General features: G+C 39.8%; 1 protein-coding gene across 3 annotated transcripts in view; it reads left to right on the plus strand.

Moving 5' to 3' along the window:
• PRXL2A (peroxiredoxin like 2A) overlaps window positions 1-24,404 on the plus strand; it is a 44,003-nt gene that overhangs the window by 13,041 nt on the left and 6,558 nt on the right. The window contains exons 1-5 of one of the 3 annotated variants that reach the window (XM_027857431.1): window positions 7,557-7,693; window positions 12,727-12,903; window positions 13,087-13,181; window positions 22,044-22,184; window positions 24,187-24,351. In XM_027857431.1, the coding sequence (XP_027713232.1) occupies window positions 12,729-12,903; window positions 13,087-13,181; window positions 22,044-22,184; window positions 24,187-24,351 (576 nt within the window). In that variant the 5' untranslated portion in view covers window positions 7,557-7,693; window positions 12,727-12,728. Of the gene's footprint in view, window positions 1-7,556; window positions 7,694-12,080; window positions 12,598-12,726; window positions 12,904-13,086; window positions 13,182-22,043; window positions 22,185-24,186; window positions 24,352-24,404 lie in introns of those variants that run through there. The other 2 variants (XM_027857451.1, XM_027857440.1) reach the window with 2 other exon arrangements.

Consider the following 24,404-nt stretch of genomic DNA (forward strand, 5'->3'; position numbering starts at 1 on the left):
GTTGGACTGTGGCTGATCAAAGCAATACAAGCTCGGAAGGCTCTACTCCAGGCCAGCACAAATAGTCCACATGAACATTTGGAGTAGAGATGTCTCTAAATTTGTGCATCTCACATTTCTTTTAGCTACTGTGAGTTGGCTTTGCCCATAGAGCACAGCACGTCCAACCTTTGATGAAGACACACCGGCCTGGGTGGATCCTGTTGGACTGTGTATTTTATAAATATATGTGCACATGTTATTCCTCCACTCAAAAATCTTTAGTGACTCCCTATTATATATAAAGTACAAGTTCCTTCCCTGGCATTCAAAACCTTTCCTCACCACAAAAACTTTCCAGCCTATATCAAACCACTCCCTACCAACTACTCAATCCTCTAGCCAAACAAGACTATTCTGTGTCCCTCCAACATCCCCCAAATTTTCCTGCTTCCAAACCTTTGTCCAAATTGGTCCCCCTGCTTGGAATGCCCTTTTCCCTCTCTCTTTGCCTACCGATTGCCTACCCAATCTTCAACAGCCAGCTAAAATGCTATGCCTTTCATTATGTCTTCCCCGATGTTCCCATGTGAGTAGTGATCTTTTCTTCCTTGAACCTCGAATAGCACTTTGTTTTTCATCTCTCTAATGCATGTCATGTATTATTTTGTATTGTAGCTTGTTATATATGTGTATATATTATGTATGTATGTATGTACATAATGTTTTGCAAAACTCAGATTATTATATAAATGCCAGCTATTATCATTGTTTTGGTTGATATTATTGTTTATTTCATTCTTCTCATCTTTTTCAATGTGCTTCAGATAGAAATGGTCCTGGAAATAGTCACTATCCTGCTATTATCCTTTTAGAGCTAATGCTGTGTGGACGATTGCACAGGTAGATAAAAATACTGCTTTTTGTAACTGAATAAAAGCATTAGGATATATCTTCTCTAGACTCACGGAAAGCTTTTTCAGGACAAATCTCGTAGCAGATGGGACAACAGGGATGAGAGATACCTGTTCCCTCATGATTTTGATATTTTCCAGCTAGGTGTCTATATATTGAAAACCTTTCATTTCTCATAGCTTGGGAATTGAGTATTTGCCATGGCCATAGCTATTAAAAACATTGTTCTTATACTTTTATAGATCAATATGTCTGGAAGATTGTGGACAACAGCTTCATCGGTGATAATGATTCAGGACCAGTATAGTTTATTTGTTGAAATCTCAGGAATATTTTGAGGTATTTTTTTTTTCAGTATGGAGGTCTGTCATCTGCTAGTCTTTGAAGGTTGACTTTTGATGTATAACTCTAGCCAAATGGCTTGTGTTTTGCTAATTATTCAGTAGGTGCTACATTTTCACAATCCAGGGTGAGGTGTTGCACAATTTCTGCCATTTCTTTGAATGTGTTCAACAGTAAGTCATCGCTCTTTGAGGATAACCCTTCTGTAATTTCTGGCATCAGTGACCTGGTCCTGAATTGTCATCATATTAACCCTCAATCCTGCATGACTCAGCTATTTGTTTGACACTACTTTGTTGACTTGTTGCTGATTGAATGTATATGGATCTCATCCGAAGAAGGTTTTTTGATTTCACACTTGGATCTTTGCCATTTCAAAGGCTTTATCTGGAGTTAACCCCTTTCAGTTGTATTCAACAAGTCAAAGCTGTGTTCTTATTGTCAGCCTTTACTATTGCTCAGCAGATGATATATTCTTGTTCATAGAGTATTTTTGTAAGTTTTTAACTTGTTTATTATGTATTCCAAGAAGTATTCATTTTTCAGCATCTATCTTTAGTTGGGGCAGTTAAGTGGTACAGTGGATAAAGTGCTGGGCTTGAAGTCAAGAAGACTCGTCTTCCTGAGTTCAGATCCTGCCACAGACACTTACTAGTTCTGTGATCCTGGGCAAGACACTTAACTCTGTTTGCCTCAGTTTCCTCATCTGTAAAATGAGCTGGAAAAGGAAATGGCAAACCACTCTAATATCTTTGCCAAGAAAACCCCAAATGGGGCCTCAATAATCAAATAAGACTATAACAACATCTTAGGGTTACAAACACTGTATTTTGCTAATATGGTATTGCGTGATTTTTTAAAAGGATACTTTAAAAGTGAATTTTTTTTTCTTGTTCTAAATATATATAAAGAATGGTATTGAATAGGTGTTGTTTGCTTTAAATGTGTTAATCCCATTAGTAAGTCTCCTCTCTTTGATAGCCTTATGCTCATTTTATCTTGCCTAGTGGAGATCAAGGTATTGGAAAAGTATCACCTTCATCCACTGATTCAGTTTGATTTCTAGATTCAAGCTCAAAGCCTTCAGTCTCTTTTTTCTCCATGTACATGAAGAATTTTAAACCTATCAAGTCTAAATGACATCTTGATATCATTGGAGAGAGATTCCAAGAGATGGAAAAGGTATTTAATGTGTTTTTCAGCAGAGCCATATGATGGTGTCAGCTATGGACATTAAGTGATTTATAAGATGTTTTAGAATGACTTCCTCTTTAATTTGAAAGCCATACTCACTTCTGTTCAGAAGTAATGATAATGGATCTAAGGTTAAGCAGAACCATAAGGGGCTTAAACTGTCTCCCTGAAAGATGCTAAATTTTACAGAAATTATTTTTTATATTAAACAGATTTAATAAATAAAAGAAATTATATTTTCCACATGTGCATCAAATAAATAATTTTAGAATTTGGAACTCAAATTTTTTAAAAAGAATGTCAAGATTCTTTTCACATGTAACTGGGGAAAAATAAAATATTAAAAATTCAAACAAATAATATTAGCATTTTCATTATACCTGAGTCAAACTCTAAAATGACCTTTAAAATTCAGATCTTCTCTTCAAAACCATGTCAGATAATGGTATTATTTTTGTTATCCATTTGGTTATTATGTAGAATATCTGGCATAGGTTTCTCAACTTTTACTTTTTTAGATTTTAGTAGCTTCTTGATTTCAACTTTCATTTCATGTACTCTGGGATTAGGGATGAAATCTTGTCAACTTTCAGAGTTAGGTCTGAGAAAGACAAACAGGATTAGTTGTATCAGTGTTTATTTATCTCAAAGTGGACAGCATGCATGTGTCATGCATGGGATCCAGTCTGGAACTGAACTCACTTTGTGGTTAGGGTGCACAGTTTATATACTCTTTCAACAGGGACTGATGTCACTCCATCATCATTTCACCCCTGGACTAGAGAAAATATCTCTATACCAGACCACTCCCAGCCTTGGGCTATCTCCAGGGGTGGGGAACCTGTGGCCTCAAGGCCCCTCTAGGTCCTCAAGGGTGCCCTTTTGGCTGAATACAAACTTCACAGAACAAAAGTTTAGATTCAAAGGTCCTTGCTTGATGTTCCCCATGTCTGAAAAAGAATCTGCCTCCACCCAAGCTAGAGAAGAACACGATGGGTTTCCTTACTTTAGATTAAATTACTTGCAAGCTTTGGGTGAGGGCTGACCACGATAAAGTCAATGCAGTCTCATTATCAATAATGTCCTTCTGGAGAAAAACTAAACTTCCAAAGTCAAGACTTTGGAAGAAGGGGTGGGGTGGGGTGGAGAGAAGCTCTGAATCTCCAAGATACTTGGTTATTAATCATCATTTTTCACAAGTCATTTCTCATGATTATCCTAATTGATCTGCAATGTGTTGTTGTATGACTTGGGCCTAGAGGTATCATTGTCAGAAAGCAGCGAGCATGAAACTTTTGCTTAGAATTCTGGTGAGATATATTTCCAGTTTTGTCCTGTATGGTGCTGGTGCCTAATGAAAGCATTTCATCATTCCATTTAATGCACACTTGTGGTTTTCCCACAATGGTGGTCAGCACCGTTTGCCCGTGTTAATTTTCATCTGGTGAGTTATTGGTCTTTCTGATTTGTTGACCAGGGTACTAACCCAATTAGGGATGTCCAATATCCAAAGCACCCTGTTTACCGTTGTTTCAGAGTTCCTTCCTGGCCTTCATGGCTATAGTCTCAGGGAACACAAAGGCCCTGCTGGATGTCACCAGCCTGGCATTCTCTTACTTAACCATTGCTTCCTCCTCACTTTACAATGTGGATTTGGAGGGATTGGCTTTGTGGAGGCTAATATCACTTTCACCTCTAAGAATCCTTCACTTTTTTCAGGGCTAAACTCATGGGCCACCTCCCACTAGAGACTCTTCTAGATCTACCTAAGTGTTAATGCTTTTGCCCTCTTCAAATTAACATGTATATACTGATTTCTTTGTATAGTGTATCTCCCCTCTTCCACCATGGACTGTAAGGCACTTGAGAGAAAACTCATTGAGAGTTTTTTCATTTCATCTTTGTATTCACAGAACCTAGCAAGGGTATTATGTGTCTTGCACATAATAAGCATTAATAAATGCTTGTTGTGGTACCTAGGAAAAGATTGGCTTTCAACTCAACTACCATTACATTGTAGTTTAGTGGGCAATTAGTTGTGTCTGAATCTTTGCGATTCCATTTGAGGGTTTCTTGGCAAAGATACTGGAATGGTTTGCCATTTCCTTCTCCAGCTCTTTTTGCAGATGGAGAAACTGAGGCAAACAGGGTTAAGTGACTTACCCAGGGTCACACAACTAGGAAGTATCTAAGGGCGGATTTGAACTCAGTTCCTCCTTACTCCAGGCCTAACACTTTATCCACTGCACTACCTAGCTGGCCCGCTTACAAACAAAGAGAGAACAGCAATTCTCCTCAGTAATCTTGGACATGAAGAGGTCAGTTTTCGAAACCATTGCTTTGTCTAAGCAGAATTACATAAAGGAGATTTTATTCCTTTACACTGGGAGCTATTTTTAAAATTTCCTGTCAAATTCTTCCCTCTTCATGGGGCTCTCTCACCCAAGTTTCTGGAAGACTTGGGAAAAGACTTAGTAAGTCTTTGGATAAGGGGCAGCTAAGTGGCACAGTGGATAGAGCACTGGGCCTGGAGTCAGGAAGACCTGAGTTCAAATGTGACTTGTAGACACTTACTAGCTGTACGATGCTGTGCAAGTTACTTAACTACTGTCTGCCTCAGTTTCCTCATCTGTAAAATGAAGATAATAATAGCATCTACCTCAGAGGATTGTTGTGAGGAACAAATGAGATAATAATTATAAAGCACTTAGCATAGTGCCTGGCATGCACTATATAAATGTTAGCTATCATGTTATTATTATTAATAACAATAAATGGTCTTTTCCTTAGGTTAACTGTGTATGGAGGTAGGAATAAGATTAGTTTTAATTGTCTGATTTCTAGGATAATAGTCTTTACACTAGATTATAAATTGCTTGAGGTACAGAGGTTATATTTTATTCAACAATTGAATTTCCATAGTACTAAGCATAATACATTGAACAAAGTAGGTATTGAATTAATGGATGGAATGAAAGAATAGCATTGGAAGCAGTTTCCTGGGAGTGTCATAGCAAGGCCATGAGAGGAGGGGAAAACAGGAGTTAGTCCTCTACCACCTGAAAACAGGAAGATTCTAGGGATAATAGGGAGACCAACTCTGGCCCAGGTCACATCAGTGAAGGAGGGGCACCTCTTTGGCTTTCTTCCTATTGTATCTCATTATAAGCATCACTTTATTTTTCTCTCCTTTGTCACTCCTCCCTTCTCCCACCTACTTCCTTTTCTTCCTCTCACATTTTTTCCTGCTTCTCTACCTATGCCTCAGGCCAATATCTTCTTGGAGGTACGGTACTTCGGGTGGCACCCAGGTTGGTCTTGTGTACAGGTAAGGTTTCTAATTTGACAGTGTCTATACTTGTTTCTGGTAGAAATTAATCATTTACTTAGGATATTTTCCATGATTATGTATAACTTTATTTATCCCCCACTCCACCCTGTAATGCCTCATCATGGTGTGGACTAGCACTGGGTTCTCAGCAAGGTACAAGTTCTAGCAGTTCCTGCCAAGTGGGAAGGACTCCAAGTTCATGTCCCGTGGTGGACTGTCTCCTTGCTGCACACACACACATGCACATGCATACAAACACTGATAGATGAGTGCTTTGAGTTATCCAGTCAGCTATATAACATAGCTGGGACAATAAGGATTCTTCATCCACTTAGTTTTTCTGTGTAGATGATTGAGTCCAATACTTTTGAGTGATTATGGATTTTATTTAGGAGGTGTTATAGTGTTCATGGAATTATAGATCTAAAACTTGAAAAGACTTCAGTCCAGTCTCTTGATTTTACAGATGAGGAAGATGAAGAAACTCAAACCTACGGAGGTTAAGTGACTTGACCAAGGTTACATAGTTAGTAAGCATCAGAGGTGGGATTTGACCCACGTCGTCTGACCCCAAAGTTAATTCTCTCTTCCCTGGGCCTTGCTGCCTCCTAGGTTTGACTCAGTCTATATAATGTCATCCACAGATAGGAGGATGAAGAGAAAATGCCTCATCTCCTCAGGCTCTGCTAGGTCTTCTTCATGATGGTAGCGAACACCTTTGGCAAAAGGTGACAACTTCCCCCTTTCTTATGCCTCCTTTGATATTAATAATAAAAGGATCTTTAAACAAGGTTATCCCAGTTATTATAATATCTTTCCAGAAATCTTGTATAATTTTGATACATACATGGAAAATACCTCGTTGGAGGTGAGTCTTTAAGATTCTACCATATCAAGTGCTTTTATTTTTTTCTAAATAATTAACAAACTAAGCACTGTGGGATCTTGTATTCTCCTAGATGGTAAATTTAGAGCTGAAAGGAATGTTAGAGGCTGTGGAGTCCAAATTTCTCATTTTACAGATGAGATAATTGAGGCTCAGAGAGGTTAAATGCAGTTAAATACAGTTACACAACTACTAAGTTTCTCAGGAAGGATTTAAACTCAGGCCTTCCTGACTCCAAGTCCAGAATTGTATCCATGTTGCTTCTAGTCAGTTTTGTCAGAGTACATATAGAGTCTCTATGGATTATCCCAGCACATAGCAGGTGATTAATAAATGTTTACTAAATGAATTAATGAATGAATGAGTTAGCTTAAAATTTTACAACCTAGTAATGATCCGGTGTTGAGAAATTTGCAAGTTTCAAGTTCTTATTCTATGTTGTAAGGCCAAATTTTCCACAGATTTCTTAATATCAGGATGAGGGCCACAGTTCCAGTCATATTTCCTGGGTGTGCAGTGAGGAATTTGGGTGGGGGAAAGAACATTCTTAAAGTACTTTATACCAACAAGTTTCTATGAGAAGACAGGAAGACAAAAAAGACATGCATGATAAAAAGTGGTCTTCTTTTAAGTGATACGAACAACTTATTTTAGGAGGTCTTATTATGGAAACACCATGTGGGTAGTTAGGGCCCGGGGTAGTAGGGAAGGAGTAGGAATGGTTGGCACTTGCCAAATGTCATAACTTGCACGATTGCTAATGACTCAAAATGTTTCTCTCAACTTTTGGATGGGCCCCCGGGGAACCTGGCACCCGGCCACTTGTGATGCCCCAATCTGATTGGCTGCCTGCTCCAGGTTTGTCTGTTGGTCTTGTGCCCAATCCCGCCTGAGGAGTGCAGCTTCAGAGATAAATCAGAAGCTGTTCATAAGGACCAGTTCCATTGGAAAGAGCACTTTCAGCACTCAACCCTTGTCTTTCCAAGTGGTTCAGGCTTGACAGCAAGAGCAAGGGTGGGGACCCGTCTGAACCCTGGATATTCGAGGTGAGTCCTTTCACTCAGAATACCTTGCAGAATTCAGCAACACCTGCTGGGGTGACTACAGTCAGGTGCTCTGGAATTTGCCGAACTGGCCCAGCAAGAGAGCAAGGAAAGTGTTGGAAGCTACAGAGAAACATGTGGCTCATAGACAGCAAAGTGGGCAGGGGGGTCAGTCTTTCAGTTTTTAGAGTGGAAATGGGGCAGACAAAGCAGATTATTCTTTAGTCACACAATTATTATATTTAGGGTCTTCACCTGCTGGAGCTAATTTTTCCTGATCAACCAAGTTGTTTCAGGGCTTTGGTGTTAAATCTAGTCCTTCCATGAGTAGGAGGCTGTGTCTTATAAATCGCCCACATTAGAACAGCATCTCCCCTGGCTTGAAGGACACAGAAGATCTAGCGATTGACGTTTTTTTAATCTAACCTGTATTCTGTCCATCCCTCTCAGAAATTATTCTCTGCTTAGATCCGATTATTTGCTTCGTGCTGTTTTTGTTTTAGTTAGTTTAGTAACCAACAATTATCTTACAATTACCTTACTGTAAAAGCAGATAAGGTCTAATGTACTTCTGTTTGGTTTGGTTTGGTTTTGTGGTGTTGCCCACTGGTTAGACAGTCACCTCACTAACTATTGTGGTTCAGATCGCATGTAAAGTGCAACCGACTGTGCAGGGTTTGGAGCATGAGCTAGATTTAAAATAGCAAGTGGTTGGTTTCTACAGCCGTGTCTCTAATGGACATCTCCGTGCATGACCAATTGAAACCAGCAACCGGGAACTAGGGGGTTTGCTACTTGGTCCATTCAGTGACATCCCATTCTTCTGGGAAAATACACACTGGTTATACATGCTATTTTTATTTCAGTAGTTCAATTAGACTGAGGACCCTACCAGTGAGTCAATAACGATTTATTTAGCACATACTATGTGTCAGGCACTGTGCTAAATGATGGAGAGACAGAGAGAAGTAAAGGACAATTTCTGTTCTCAAGAAGTTTACAGTCTAATGGAGGACTGCATGGTCTAGTGATGGCATAGAAGTGATAAGTGCATGTATTCTTCTATCCTTGTATGTAGGGAGGAAGCATGGCAGAGTGGATAGAGTCCTGTGTTTGGAGTCAGGAAGACCTGGGTTCAAATCTTACCTCTGATACTTATGTGACCGTGGACAAATAACTTAACCTCTCTGAATCTATTTCCTCATTTAAGATTGCTTCTAGTACTAACCCCACAAGGTTTTTGTGAGCTTCAAATAAAGGAACGTTATGTGAATATCAGCTTTTATTGCAAATGAGTATGTCTGTGTGATTTGTATTTTATTAATTATAAACATATATGTGTATACTATATCATAAATATTAAAACCTATTTTATATATACATATATGTATATTAAAAAAAACAAAATACATGCTTCTATTTATAGTTTAATTATATTCTCCAAACCCTACTCTAGATTCATCCCAGATTTAGACTCAAACTCATAATTATTTTTGTTCCTTATAAAGTGGTGGATATCACAGATGTTGCGTGATGAGAATTGCAAGACTTAGTTAATGGGCTAAGGAAATAGGCCATTCTGTTCTCTAATCCTGGATTAATGAAATGGAACTAAAACCATCACCATGACTTAAAAAGTTGGCTGGTAGGGAATAGGTTGGGGAGGGGACTGAGGAGTTCTGATGAGTCATAGAAACAATTTTAAGGTATTTACAAATATAAATGAATACTTTAGAAATGTTTTCTTCTAGCACCTGGTATGTGGTAAGTGGTGAATCAATGTTTGTTGATGGTCACATAGTGGATAGAGTGCTGGGCCTGGAGCCAGGAAGACTAGAGGTCCAATCCAGTCTCAGACCCTAACTACCTGAGTGATCCTGGGCAAATCACTTAAACCTCTTTTTGACTCAGTTTCTTCAACTGTCAAAGGAGGATAATAATAGCACTTACCTCAAAGTGCTGTGTGGATCAAATGAGATAATATTCTTAAAGCACTTAGTACAATGCCTGGCACATAGTAAGTACCATATCAATACTATTATTGTTGTTATTGCTATCAGAGTCATTTCAATATCTTTGGCTCCTCCCCCTGGCCAGACAAGAGGACAAGCAATCAATCAACAAGAAGTATTTGTTAAGTATTTACTATATACCAGGCACTGGGCTAAGCTCTGGGAATACAAAGAAAAAACATGCGTAGTCCCTGCCCACAAAAAAGCTTACGTACTAATTGGGGAAATAACATATACACAAATAGGTATGTACAGGTTGCATAAAGATTAAATAGAAGTTGATCTTAGAGGGAAAGACTCTAGCAGCAGGTGGAACCATTGAAAACCTGCAGAAAATGTTGTTTGAGTTGGATCTTGAAGGAAGCCAGGGATTCTGAAAGGTAGAGATGAGGAGAGAGCAAATGAGAGCTAGCCAGTCCAAAGGGAGATGGAGAACTGTGTGGGAAGGATGGCAAATAGGCCAATATGACTGGACCCTAGACCACATAGATGGAAGTCATATGTAAGATGGGTGGAAAGATAAGACAGGATCAGATTGTGATGAGCTCTAAATGTCAGGCAAAGGAGTTTATATGCCTTATTAAGCAGGGGAGTGACATGGGCGGGCCTATATTTTAAGAAATTACCTTTAATAATTTTTTGGAGGAAAAATTGGAGTGAGGAACCAGTTGAGGCAAGGAAACCAATTAGAAGGCTATTGCAATAATCCATATGGGAGGTGATGAAGGCCTAGACTAAAGTGGTGGCTGGTTGGGTGGAGAGAAGGAGACCTATTTGAGAAAAATTTGAGGACAAAGAAATTATGAAATTTGGTGACTGATTAGATCTGTGCTATTAATGAGTGTGAGGAATGGTGGATAACACTGGACTTGACAAACTGAATGACTGATTGTGTCCTCGACGGCAAGACAGTAAAATAGGGGATTTTTTTTAAGAGTAGGGGTAGGGTGGGGATGAGGGAAGATAATGAGTATCATTTGGGACATGTTGAATTTGAAATGCCTGCAAAATATGCAGTTCAAAATGTCCAATGGACAGTGACGTGGGACTGGGTCTTGGGAGAAGGATGAGGGGTGTCTATAGAGATCTGAGAATCATATGTGTAGAGATGCTAATTGAATCTTTCGAGATCTGTTGAGGTCTTTGAGTTACTGAGAATAGAGGGGAAAAGAAGAAAAGAAAAGGACAGAGCTTTGGGGACCTTCCATAGTCAATAGGCATTTTACTGAAAAAATAGATTAGTTCTAACAGAGGACGGCTACTGAAAAGGAGCAGTCTCAGAGTGGGGAAGAGAACTAATAAAGAGCCATGGGGACACAAAGCATAGACAGTTTTTTCAAGGCCACATAGAAGTGTCAAACCTGTGACTCATGGGCCATATGTGGCCCACAACGCTGCTGAGTGTGGCCCAAACCAGATTAAAATGTAATTGGGAAATTTTTGATAAAATAAATGAAAATACAATGAAACATAGATAATATTACATTTTAAAATTAAGTCGGTAGGCAGCCCACCAGGATCCTTATGTGCATATTGATGACCTGTGTTTCTATTTCAATTGGATGTCACTGATCTAGCCTAACCTCTTTGTTCTATAGGTGAGGAAACTAAGGCCTTCTAGGGGGGGTTAATATTTCTATTATTTTTATCAGAACCTCTTTCAGGGCTTGACTAACCTGACCTTTGCAGACAGACTCAGAAACTATTATGCCTCAAGTCTGTATGGGGAGAACTTGGGGAAAACGTTAAGGTTGCGCTTTGATCCACTAACTAAGCAGAATTTGCGTCTGAGTCATACATCCATATCAGGAAATTAGAGGAATTGTCTAAGTGAGTGAAAGAGGACTCCGGGTCTTGGGGTGTGGGCATGGCATGGCATGGCTGATTTAGCCAGAACTCCCACTGTGATTTTGACTCGTGTTTGTTTTTTCAGGTGGTAATGCAATTCCTTTCACCATTGTTGTAGTGTTTGCTGAACAGACAGCCTCAGTTGAATATTATCCAGCATTGAACAGAAACTATAGTTCGGCAATCTTCAGCTCCTTCACAACATCACATCCAGCCAATCGTTAAATTCTTGTGGTTCTGCCCTGTCAGTCGCTCTGACTTTCATCCCCTTTCCATACCCCGGATCAATGTAGTATATAATAGAGTGCTAGCCTTGGAGAGACCTGGGCTTGAATCCTACCTGTGGCATTTACTAGCTGTGCCAACCTAGAAGGAAGGAAGGTAGGAAAAAAATATATTAAGCCCCTACTATGTTAAGCATTTTATGAGTGTTTTCTCATTTCATCCTCGTAAGAAACCTGGGTGGTATTATTATCCTTATTTTACAGTTGAGAAAACTGAGGCAGACAGAGACCTGCCCATGGCTGTACAGCTAGTAAATATATGAGGCCAGATTTGAAATCAGGGCTTCCTGACTCCAGGCTCACCTAGATGCCTAGAGAAGAAGTGGAATAGTGTTGGATGTGGAGGGAAAAGATGAAACAGGGAGTTTTCCATACCAATGAAATCACAGGTCAATCTATAAACATTTATTAAGTGCCTACTATGTGCTAAGTCTGAAGCCCACCCCTTCCATACTTGTAGTACCTACCTTATGAGTTGTTCTGAGGCTTCACCATCCAGTGGAGATAAATCTTTTACACTGCCTGTCTCAAATGATTGTTGCAAGGACAGCCTTTTGCAGACTTGAAAGTGCTCTATAAACAAGGATTGCAGTTATTTAAAAACAGAGCTGCAAACTGGGAAATGGTGAGACTGAAATGGTCTTCCTTGGTGACTCGTTGTGACCTCAGACCTATTTTGTGAGCTGGCCTGACACCCTGAGATCTGCTTATCTGCCTTGGATTAGCTTTTATGACTGTTCAGTCTGTCAGAGTTCTTCCCGAGGTAAGCATTCAGTAGACACTTGATGACTCTTAACATTAGCTTCTCCATGGATATTTGCCACGGCCTCTATACAGGCTTTAGGCTCCAGTCAGGGTAGAGGAGTAACAAACTGTTGCTTTTGATTTCCAGAAATGTCTTTCCTGGACCTGAGTTTCTTCTCCATGGGGATGTGGTCTCTGGGGGCTGGAGCCCTGGGCGCAGCTGTTTTAAGCTTGATCCTGGCCAACACTGATCTGCTTCTGACCAAATCAGTAACAGCTACCCTAGAGTTTCTGGAAGACATAGAGCTGAAAACCATGGATAATGGTGAGAATTAAGTCTTGGAGCTCAGCACTATTCCTGGATAATTCAGGACATTAGTTCTGGCCAGAAATGTCGGGCTCTTGGTTTTCTGAGCTCCTCTGATGGCTTGGGGACTGCTTCAGTGCCTCAGAACCAAGAAGTGAAATATGAATTGAAAAACATTGAATATCTGTCTTTCCTTTCCAGAATCCCCAAAGACTTTCAAAGCCCGAGAACTCTGGAAAGACCGTGGGGCAGTGATCATGGCAGTAAGAAGGCCAGGTTGTTTTTTGTGTCGAGAGGTATGTAGCTTTGCATTTGGGGCTTTTATTTGGGGAAAAGAACTATGGTATGTGAGAGACCTGTGTACTTCACACGTCTGTAGCACTTTATTTGTTGCACTGTGGGTTTTAAAAATTTTTGTTATTTATTTATTTTAGCATTCTTTTCTTTTTTAATTTTTAGTTCCAGATTCTCCCCTCAACCCTTTCCCTAACCATTGATGAGGCAAGCAATATGATGTCAATTATACATGTGAAATCATGCAAAAAATTTTTCATGTTAGCAACATTTTTTAAAAAGCAAGAAAAATAAAGGGAGAAAATTATACTTCGCTTTGCAATGAGAGTTGATCAGTTCTGTCTCTGGGAGTGGATAGCATTTTTTCATGAAGAGTCCTTTGGGGGAGCAGCTAGGTGGTGCAGTGGATAGAGGAACGGCCCTGGAGTCAGGAAGACCTGAGTTCAAATCTGGTCTCAGTCCAGACACTTGACCCTTACTAACTGTGTGACCCTGGGCAAGTCACTTAACCCCAATTGCCTTGCCCCCCCCCCCCAAAAAAAGTCCTTTGGAACTGTTTCAGATTATTGTAGCGCTCAGAATAGTCAAGTCTTTCACAGCTGATCACCATTACAACATTGTGTTGTTGTTGTTCAGTCGTGTCTGACTCTTCATGACTCCATTTGGGGTTTTCTTAGCAAAGATACTAGAGAGGTTTGCCTTTTTTTCTCCAGCTCATTTTATAAATGAGGAAAGTGAGGCAAACAGGGTTAAGGGATTTGCCCAGGGTCACATAGCTAGTAAATGTCTGAGTCTAGATTTGAACTCAGGTCTTCATGACTCTAGGCGGTGTGCTCTAGCTACAACATTGTAGCATTCTGTTTTTGCGTTTTGTCCTACTTTCTTATTGTTCACTGCTTATTCTGAGCAGATGTCTTATCTTCCTGAGCAAGACTCATTTATATATTTGATAATGACATGTATATATCACTATATATTATATATAATAATAATCACTGAAATAGAATACTACATGATTTGTAAAGCACTTTATATACCTAGTCCGTTTGATTTTCACAACAACCCTATGAGGTAGGTGTGGCTATTATCCCCATTTTGTTAATGAGGAAACCGAGACAGGCAGGGATGAAGTGATTTGCCCAGGGTCACACAGTTAGTAAGTGTGGTCATTCTCATAACCTTCTCAAGGATAGGCACTCTGCTTTATTTTTCTTTTATACAGCCCGATTCCCAGTGCAGTACTGCACACATAGCCAATATTTGTTGATTGGTTGATATGAATGTGATGGCTCTGAGTTCCTCCCTCACCTCATCATCATCAATGATGTTCCTATAGCACTTTCCCTACATTTTTGGAGAACTAGAATTTAGAAGTAAGAGGTCAATGCCACTTCTTAGGGAGAAGGAAGAGCTGATGTTCAGAACCACATTTCACGCAAGGCTGTAATCCTGAACAAGCCAATCAGGGCCAATAGACACTGTTCATTTCACCTTTGCAAATAGGAACGTGGCTCTGCAATGCCAGGCTGTGCTTTGTAGGGGGCATGGAAGGAACAACCCTATGGAATTCCTTGACTTAACAACCATTTTTACTTAGGCAGGTTATGGAGACAGGACAAAAATGAAAGCTTGACATGTATAAGCTATAACAGATTGCCTGCTGTCTTGGGGGCAGGGGGAGGAAGAAAAATTTGGAACTCAAAATCTTATAAAAATGAATGTTGAAAATTATTTTTACATGTAATTATAAAAAATAAAATACTATTTACAAAAAAAAAAAGAGCTAGTTAGAATCCCCTCTTTGACCACCATTCCATTAATCAGTTTAGCTCAGTAATGTCTATTAGGAGAGAAAGTTCAGTATAGTGGATAAGGATATGGAACTTGGAGCCACAAAGATCTAGGTTCAAATTCCACCTCAGAAACTTACTAGCTGTGTGACCCTGGACATGTCACTTAAATTTTATGTGACTCAGTTTCCTTATCTGTAAAAAAGGAGTTAGACTCAATGGCCTCTAAGTTCCCTTCCAGATCTAAATTTATGATTCTATGAGCCTCTAACCTACTGAATGGCTAGCCTATGTTGAACCCTGGGGATATGACACAGTGGATAGAGCATTGGCCTTGGATTCAGGAGAACCTGAGTTCAAATCCATCCTCAGACACTTACTAGTTGCGTGACCCTGGGCAAGTCGCTTAACCCCAATTGTTTCCAACCCCCTGCCACATACCACCAGCCCCTGCCAAAATCCAACTGAACCCTCATCAAGGCTCTCTCCACTTCAGTCTATCCTCTACACTGCCACCAGAGTAATTTTCTTAAACACGTCACCCTCTACTCAATAAACTCCAATGGTCTCTAGAATCAAATACAAACTTCTCTGTTTAGTTTTTTAAAGGTTTTCATAACCTAGCTCCAGTCTACCTTTATATGAGATTTTTAACATTTTCTTCTACTTTTCCATCTTTTGACTTTGTTTTATTATTTCTTGATCTCTGATGGAGTCATTACCTTCCATTTGACCATTTCTAATTTTCAAGGAGTTATTTTCTTCTGTGAGGTTTGGTATCTCTTTTACCAAGCTGTTAATTCTTTTTTGATAATTTTCTTGTATAACTCTCATTTCTTTTCCCATTTTTCCACTAACGCTCTTATTTGGATTGTAAAATCTTTTTTTTTTTTGTCTTTTTAAATCACTTTTTTAAACTTTTAGGAATTCTTGTTGGGCTTGTGTCCAATCTTCATTTTTCCTTGATGCTTTGTTTGTAAATACTTTGAGACATTTTCTTCTTCTGCGTTTGTGTCTTGAGCTTCCCTGTCATTACAGTAACTATGGTCAGGTTCTTCTTTCTTCATTCTTCCAGCCTACTTCTTGATTTTGGGTTTTATGTGAGTGCTGTGCTTTGCACACTTCTGGGACTGATGTCTGGCCTGAGCTTCTGCCCTCTTATGTCCTTCTGCTACTTTCACATCTCAGTCTGAAGGCCTGCAAGTTTTCAGTGCTCTCCAAGTGGTGTGATCCAGGGAAAGATCTGTTCACTGTCCTCCTGGCCTGAGCTCTGCAGGTTTCTGACCCTGATGTGAGTCTATTGGTTTGTGTGTGGTTGAGTTTCAGTAGACTGTTGTTGGACTCAGTCACTGTTAGCCTTCTGGGAGATTTTGTAGGTCCCAAGCCACTGAACTGCTGGCTACCCTTTGATCTTGGTCTCCTGCTCTGGTTATTCTTCCACAGCCTTATGTGCAGGGTTAAAGGACTGAGTCACCACTCTCCTCCTGGGCTCAGAGCCACACAGGTGTTTCTCCAGAACTCGTTCCTTGCTCAGTACACAGCTGGGGTCCCACTCGATCACTACCGCTCCTCTGTACATTGGATCTATGGTTTAGAATTGGGTAATAAGCAACAGAAAGATACCAGATAGCACTAGTTCTTGCCCCCAGTGCTACTTGAAGGGTCCCCTGGGAGCTCTCTCTGCTCCAGTGCTTCCTGCTCAGGTTGCAATGTCCTGGCCCCCTGTCCATCCTTGGTTGCTAGAATGTTCGCTTCTAAGGCACTGCATTCATCCCCGGCCAGTCCCTGCTCCACCATAAACAGACCTCTCTAGGTCTGTCTTCCTGAGCTGCCCCAAACTAAAAAAGAAATGACTCGTAACTTCTTGCCTTTCTTAATCAGAATTTGGTCTGTCAGAATTCTAGGTAGTTGTGGAGATGTGCTGGGTGAACTCGGCAAAAATGGTTCTTCTCATTCTGTCTCTTTATTCTGGCCCCATCTTCCCACCTGTCTGTCTAGCTTCATTGTATATCACTGCCTATCTGGCACTTTGTGATCCAGTCCAATGAGATTTGTCTCTTTTTCCCCTCACAGCAAATACTCCATCTTTGGTCTCTGCACTTTACACTGGCTGCTCTTGAGCCTGGAATGCACTCACTTCTCATCTCTACCTCACAGAATCCTTGGGTTCCTCCAGGACTAAGTCCAAGCACCGTGCTCTATATGAGTTCTCTTCCTGATTCCCTCAGCTGCTAACGTCCTCCCTCCCAAACAATCTTATTTTTAACGGCTTCACATTTATTCTCTTTACATTTATTTTGCGTACAATTCCATATGTCCTCAATGCTTTCCTATTGGAACCTAAGTTCCTTGTGAGCAAGGATGTTTCACTTACTGTATTTGGATCCCCAGCTCTTAGCCCAGTGCCTGGCACATAGTAAAAAAAAAAAAATATATATATATATATACACACACACATATATATAAAACATACATAAATACATATATACATGTATATGCATATATATATGTGTGTGTGTATATATATATATTATATATATACATACACACACTTATTGATTGATTGATTGATTATCGGAGTTGGAAAGGAGCTCAAACGCCATCTGGCCCAACTTGCTTCTGAGTAAGCATCCCCTCTAAAACATACCCAAAGAAGCCTTTGTTTGAAGACCTAGTAATTAGGAACTCACTATCATGCAAGGCAGCCCATACCACTTTGAATCGCTCTAACTGTTAGTGGTCTTGAGTCATTTCCAGTTTGGCACACTTTGGGTCTTAATTAGTAATAGTGAAAATGACAGTCCTGTTTTTGTTTGCCCACTCCCTGGCCTAAAGGGATTTTCTTTATGGTTTTTTCAGTCTTGCCTGGGTCTTCTCCCTACCTCTCCTAGGTAGGCTGGGCTGAGCTTTCTTGGCAAGACACAGGGAACCTCTGATTATACCTAGGGGACAACTCCCATTTACATTTGCTGTGTGTTGCATCTAAACAGCAATGGCATTTTAGGAGCTTGTGCTGACCTAATTTCTTTCACTTTCAAAGTAGGGTGACCTGAGAAGTTAGAAAAGAACTTCCAACATTAGTTAAATGGTGGTATGTTATAAAAAATTTTTGTTTTCCAGAAGGATGAGTGAAGAGGATATGTGTGTATGTATATAAAAGTTTCAGTTAAATTAATTAATAAAGGGACCCAGAGTAATAAGCAAGTCAAAGAGCATTTATTAAGCACTATGTGCCAGGAATTGTGTTAAGCAGTAGGAATATATAGTTATCTCTTCCACATCATGACTTTCCTTATTGCAGTTTTGATATGTCTTGGATTGGCATAAGAAATTAAATGTGAGTTTGGGGGGAGTTTTGTGGAAGCCACAGATGCCATGCAAAGGCCAGCAGACCACACAGTGCCTTTGATCAACTACTTAACCCAAATTTTACAATTAGGTACTGTGAACACACCATAAAAGAAAAAGAAAAAAGTTCAAACTTCTTCTCTGGTACGAAGGGAGGGCCAAAAAATTTTAAGTGGATTTTCCAAATCATAAAAAGGGAGTGTGAGGGTGCCTCCAATCCCTCCCCCCACATCTTTCCATACCCCCCTCCCATGTGGAAGAGAGAATTGTAAATATAAACAAAAAGAAAAACAGTTCCTGCCCTCAAGGCACTTACATTCTAATAGGGAAGACAATCCATAAAAGGAAGCTGAAAAAAAGGGGTGGGGGGCATGATGGACAAATCTAGCAGAGTGAAACCTTGTAAAAAATGAAGAGATGGCTGCCCAGGGAACCCTCCATAAATGGAGATTCTGGGGGAGCCCTTTACCCTCTAATCAGAAGAAAAATGTATATAGTATTAGTTCATCTAGTGTAGATGGTGAAAGATGGGATTCCTCTAAATGAGAGAAACCCTTCAGCTTACCAGGCAAGATTCCAATAAGGAAATGAGGAATTGATAAAGTTCACTACATACCAAGCACTGTGAGACCTTTGTGGTGTGTGTGCCCTCTTTATGTGACTAAGTCTCTTGTTTAATCAAGTTATAGATAAATGTGTTTGAGGAAATGGTATTCTCATTTTGGTTTTTCTTCTTGCATTTGATTTAGAAAGTAAGCAAAAAAAAAAAACACCTTACAACTCCTACTGAAGTAGAGTTGATATATTTCAAAACTCTCCTGCCTTTTTTAAAAAAATTATTTTATTAATTTTTTATTTTTTAACATTTACTTCTATAAGATTTTGAGTTCCAAATTTTCCCCCTTTCTCCTTCCCTTCTCCACTTCCCAAGTTGACATGCAATCTGTTATAGGCTATACACGTGCAATCATATTAAACACATTTCGACATTAGTCATGTTGTAAAAGAAGAGTCAGAACAAAAGGGAAAAACCATGAGAAAGGAAAAAAAGAGAAAATAGTGTGCTTCAATCTGCATTTAGACTCCACGGTTCTTTCTCTGGTTGTGAATAGCATTTTCCATCATGACTCTTTTGGAATTGTGTTAGATCATTGCACTGCTGAGAAGAGCTAAGTCCATAACAGCTGGTCATCGCATAATGTTACTGTTACTGAAAACACCCCTGCCTTAATGCAAACACACTGTCTAGATTGCAGTAACTTTTTAAAAAGTTTTTTTTTCCCCCATTGCTATCATTTCCCAGTCCTGCCCCCACACCAATAGAATCCTCTCTATTAACAGGGAAATACAGTTAAGCCAAACAAAATGACACATTGACTGTATCTGACAGCATATGCCTCATTCCTCACCTCTCTACCAAGAGAAAAGTATGTTCTAGATTTACTGTATTTTCCTGCTAAGATGCCTGAGCTTTGTGCCACATGTGTCCTGACCATGACCTGGTTTATGGACCAATACTTTGCAATTTTTCTTTCTAAGAGAGAAGCTTTAGCATTGCATTTGCATAATAGAGGAAAGGGTCTGCATATTTCATGACTTATAATAGATGAACCCCATCTCTCCAAGTATGCAACTTCTCTCCAATTTGGATAGAAATTCATTCATTCAACAAATAACTACTGAGTTCTTACTGTGTGCATAGTGCTGTAAGAAAGCTATCTACAGGCTCCCCAAGTCTGAGTACTCTATCATGCCACCTAGCTGCTCTTACAGAGATCAAAAATTAGTTAAGGAGATAAGACATACATTTGTATAAAGTTTTAAAATAGCACAAAATAAACAACTTTATAAAATGTTATAAAGGAGATATCACAAGGCATTAAGTGTAGAATGAGTGATTTGCATAATGAACTCAAAGGCCAGAGGGATCTGGACACGGCCAGTACTCAGTAAACATTTGTTGTATCGAATTCAATTCCTGTAGACAGAATGGTCAGGAAAGACTGTGTGTGGAGTGGGAATTTTTGCTGGGTCCTAAAGAATAGCTAGGGTTGAGGTTGAAAGGAAAGGAGAAGAGGAAAGGCATTCCATGTGAAGGGAAAAGGCAAAATGATGAGACTTTGCAAGGCATATTTGAAGGGCAATTAGTGGACTGATTTGGCTGGAGTGGTATGTTCTTTTTTTTTTAGTGAGGCAATTGGGGTTAAATGACTTGCCTAGGGTAAGTCACAGCTAGTGTCAAGTGTCTGAGACCAGATTTGAACTCAGGTCCTTCTGACTTCAGGGCTAGTGCTCTATCCACCAAGCCACCTAGCTGCCCCTAGAGTGATGTGTTCTTACTGAATGATGATGAAGGAGAAGATGAAGATGAAAAAAAGGAGGAGGAGGAAGAAGAAGAAGAAGAAGATGATGATGATGATGATGATGATGATAATGGTGATGGTGATAGGAGTAAGAATAGGAAATAGATGTGTTATTTCATTGATTTGGGAAACTTACTAGATGAGGAAGCCCCCTTTACCACTGCAGGTCAGGATCCTCACTAGAACTTAAAATCTTAAGAATTGCCTAGAATAGTGAAGTAAGTTGAGTGACTTGCCCACGGCCACATAGCCAATATCTGTCAGAAGCAGTATGGCCTGGTGGCAATAGAATTGCCTTTTTGAGTCAAGGAGACTGGCTCTGTGTAATAATATAAAAGTCATAAAGAGCAATCATCTCTTCCATCTACCCAATTAATGTTTATTAAACACAAAAGAATGATAGTAAGATATGGACCTGTCCCAGGACTGTTTCTATTGGAATTCCACTGAATATCAGATGAGAATGAGAGGAATCACAGCAGCTCACTTTTATATGGGGCTTTAAAGTTTGCTTTTCCTGCTTTATCTTATTTGATCCTCACAGTTCTGGGAGGTGGGTACTATTCTTATCTCTATTTTCCAGATGAGGAGCTTCCCCTAATAGACCGTCAGTTCCTTTCATTTTTGTGTTTGTATCCCAAGAGCCTAGCAAAGTGCCTGGCACTTCATGGATACTTGATGCCTGCTGAATGAATGAATGACACTCTCAAAGGTTAAGTGATTTATCCAAGGACACATAGTTAATAAGCATTCTAGATTGGATTCAGACTTAGGTCTTCCTTACCCCAAGATCGAGACTCTATCCAAAACATCATGCTGCCTCCTTAATTAGATCGAAGACATAAATTGAAGCCCAATTATGGAAGGCCTTCAGTGCTAGGGTGTTTGCGTATGATGAAATACCTTTGTCAATGGTGAAATTCCCTGCAATACTATAAGCATCCCCTTTCCCATTTGTACCATGAAGGCCTTTGCCTGTTAGGGTAATAAAATATTTCATGTGCTGTCTTGATGCATCCAAATCAGATAGGGTCACCCTATGAAACAGGTTTCTTATTTGTTGGTTATTGTTAACTGAATAATATTATAAAATGTAAGTGAGCTGTTGTTTGGCATTAAAAAGAAGACAGACCGTCTTTGTCCTCTCAGTTCCAGTAATAATTGGTACTTTCAGCCCTCATGTCCCTCAGGAGGTGACATCTTTGGAATTTGGGACTGAGTGGGGGTTTTTTTTATGTTTTCTTTGAAGAATTAGGACAAGATCATGAACCCTTTTATCAATGAGGAAGAAAATTGGTGTGTGTGTGTGTGTGTGTGTGTGTGTGTGTGTTTATTAACCTCTCTTTCTCTTTCTTTCTCTTAGGAGGCAGCTGAACTATCTACTCTCAAACCACAGCTAGACCAGTTGGGCATCCCACTCTATGCTGTGGTGAAAGAGAAGATTGGGTCAGAAGTGGAGGATTTCCAGCCATATTTCAAAGGAAAGATCTTTCTGGATGAAAGGGTATGTCTGTTGCAAGACTTATCCCAATGCTGTGTTTTTTCACAGTGCCGAATCAGAGTTGGCCCTTTGCTTTGTTGAATTTCTGGGAGTAGCTTGAACACTGAACTGCGAAGCTTCGACGGACTTGGCCTGAAGTTGGCCTTGTGGAAATGAATTATTTGAACAACACTATACTAACTCATTAGTTAAAGTCAGCCTTGGATTTCTCTATAGATTGTATTGAGTTCCTTTGAAAGCCCAGTGGCTTTCCTGCTTGCCATATTCTCACACGATTATCTTTTTCATGCACCTTGGATCACATAATTAAGGGATTATAGGAACTCTCTTCTTGCTTATTGCTTAAATACTTCTTGAAATGGAGTTCTGTGAGCTTGACCTATCACTAAAGCCAAAAAGGGCTAATTCATTCTATGATGGAATACAATGAAACATTCGCAAGGAAGCAGGCTTAAGGGGAAGGTGGAAATGGCTCATTCCTCTAACTCTTTTTGTTCACCCCCTGTCATGAGCTTAATGAGAAATGATAAGGAAGAAGATGATGATGATGATGATGATGATAGCTAACATTTACATAGCACTTACTAGGTGCCAGGCACTGTGCTCAATTTTTACAAATATTATCTTATTTGATTTTCACAACAACCCTGTGAGGTAGATGCTATTATTATCCCTATTTTACAAATGCAGTTTTTTTTTCCTACCTCCTATTGTACCCAGTTGATCACAACAAAAACTAGAAGATTGCCACTGTCCAGCTGGGAGCAAGAATATTTTAGGCTGCAAGTGTTTTTTCTTCCACTAAGTTCTTTCTCCTATAGCTACTCATTGTGTGGATATGATAATACTCATAATCATCATAACTGACATTTATATAACACTTACCAGGTGCCAGGCACTGTGCTAAGTGCATTACAATTATTATCTCATTTGATCTTCACAGTAACCCTGGGAGGTAGGTACCATTATTATTGCCATTTTACAGATGAAGAAACTGAGGCAGGCAGAGGTTAAATGATTTTCCCAGGGTCACACAGCTAGTAAGTATCTGAGGCTGGCAGGATTAGACTCCATTCTTCCTGATTTTGTGTCCAGCACTCTATCCACTTTGCCATATAACTGCCTCGAAGACCCCAGTATTCTAAAAGCTCTGTCAGGAGAGTGTAAGCTCTGGCAGACCTTCTCAAGCTAGAAAGGCTGTCCAGGCACCAGCTTAGCTAAGTATAGATCATAGGATCATAGATTTAGAGCCATAAGGAAACTTAGAAACCAAAAAAAAAAAAAAAAAGCCCAAACCTCTCATTTTTACAAATGAAACAACTGAAACCCCCCAAAATTAAGTGATTTGCTCAAGGTCACACAGGTAGTAAGTATCAGAGGTAGACTTAAACCTAGGTCTTCGTATCATTTGGGAGATTAATTTTTCAACCACAGAAACTCTCAAAAATAGTTAACTGGGGTCAGATTTTTAAGATCTTTAAGATCTAACCGAGGGCTCAGATTCTTAAGATCTAGCCACAGGCTCAGACTCTTAAGATCTGGCCCTCATGCATTAGTGATATAAATGCTTAGATGCCTGAAGAGTCTGCCCAATGTGATGGATATTCTAATAAATCTTCTCTTTGACTGGAAAAAAAATAGTTAACTAAGTCATAGAGATGTTGTGAGGGTCCATGAATATATCCTGCCCTCCCCCATCCTACTCACACAATATCACAAAAATTTAAACGGTCCAAGTATAAATATTCAGCTCGGATGTGGGCTCAGAGCTATGTGTACATTCTCACTAGGCCTTTACCCTCTTACTTTTAATGAGAGAACCCAGCTTAATTCTTGGGATTCTGTGTTTCCCATGTGCCGGCAACTAGATGTGATGTTTTCCCCTGTAGGAACTAAATACTTCTGACAGCCTTCCTCTTCTGAAGAGGTGAGGGCAGATTGAGGAGAGAGGGGAAGGAACAAAGACATAAACATTGATAACTTGGCATCTCTCTCTTTTCTGCAGAAAAAGTTTTATGGTCCTCAGAAGCGGAAGATGATGTTTATGGGATTCATTCGTCTGGGGGTTTGGCAGAACTTTTTCCGGGCCAGGAGTAAGGGCTTCTCTGGTAACCTGGAAGGAGAAGGGTTCATCCTTGGAGGTGTTTATGTGATTGGGCCAGGCAAACAGGTATAATGTGTGTGTGTGTGTGTGTGTGTGTGTGTGTGTGTGTGTGTGTGTGT

The sequence above is a fragment of the Vombatus ursinus genome, unplaced genomic scaffold, assembly GCF_900497805.2.
Source record: "Vombatus ursinus unplaced genomic scaffold, bare-nosed wombat genome assembly UNPS02000749.1, whole genome shotgun sequence".
Taxonomy (NCBI): Eukaryota; Metazoa; Chordata; class Mammalia; order Diprotodontia; family Vombatidae; genus Vombatus; species Vombatus ursinus.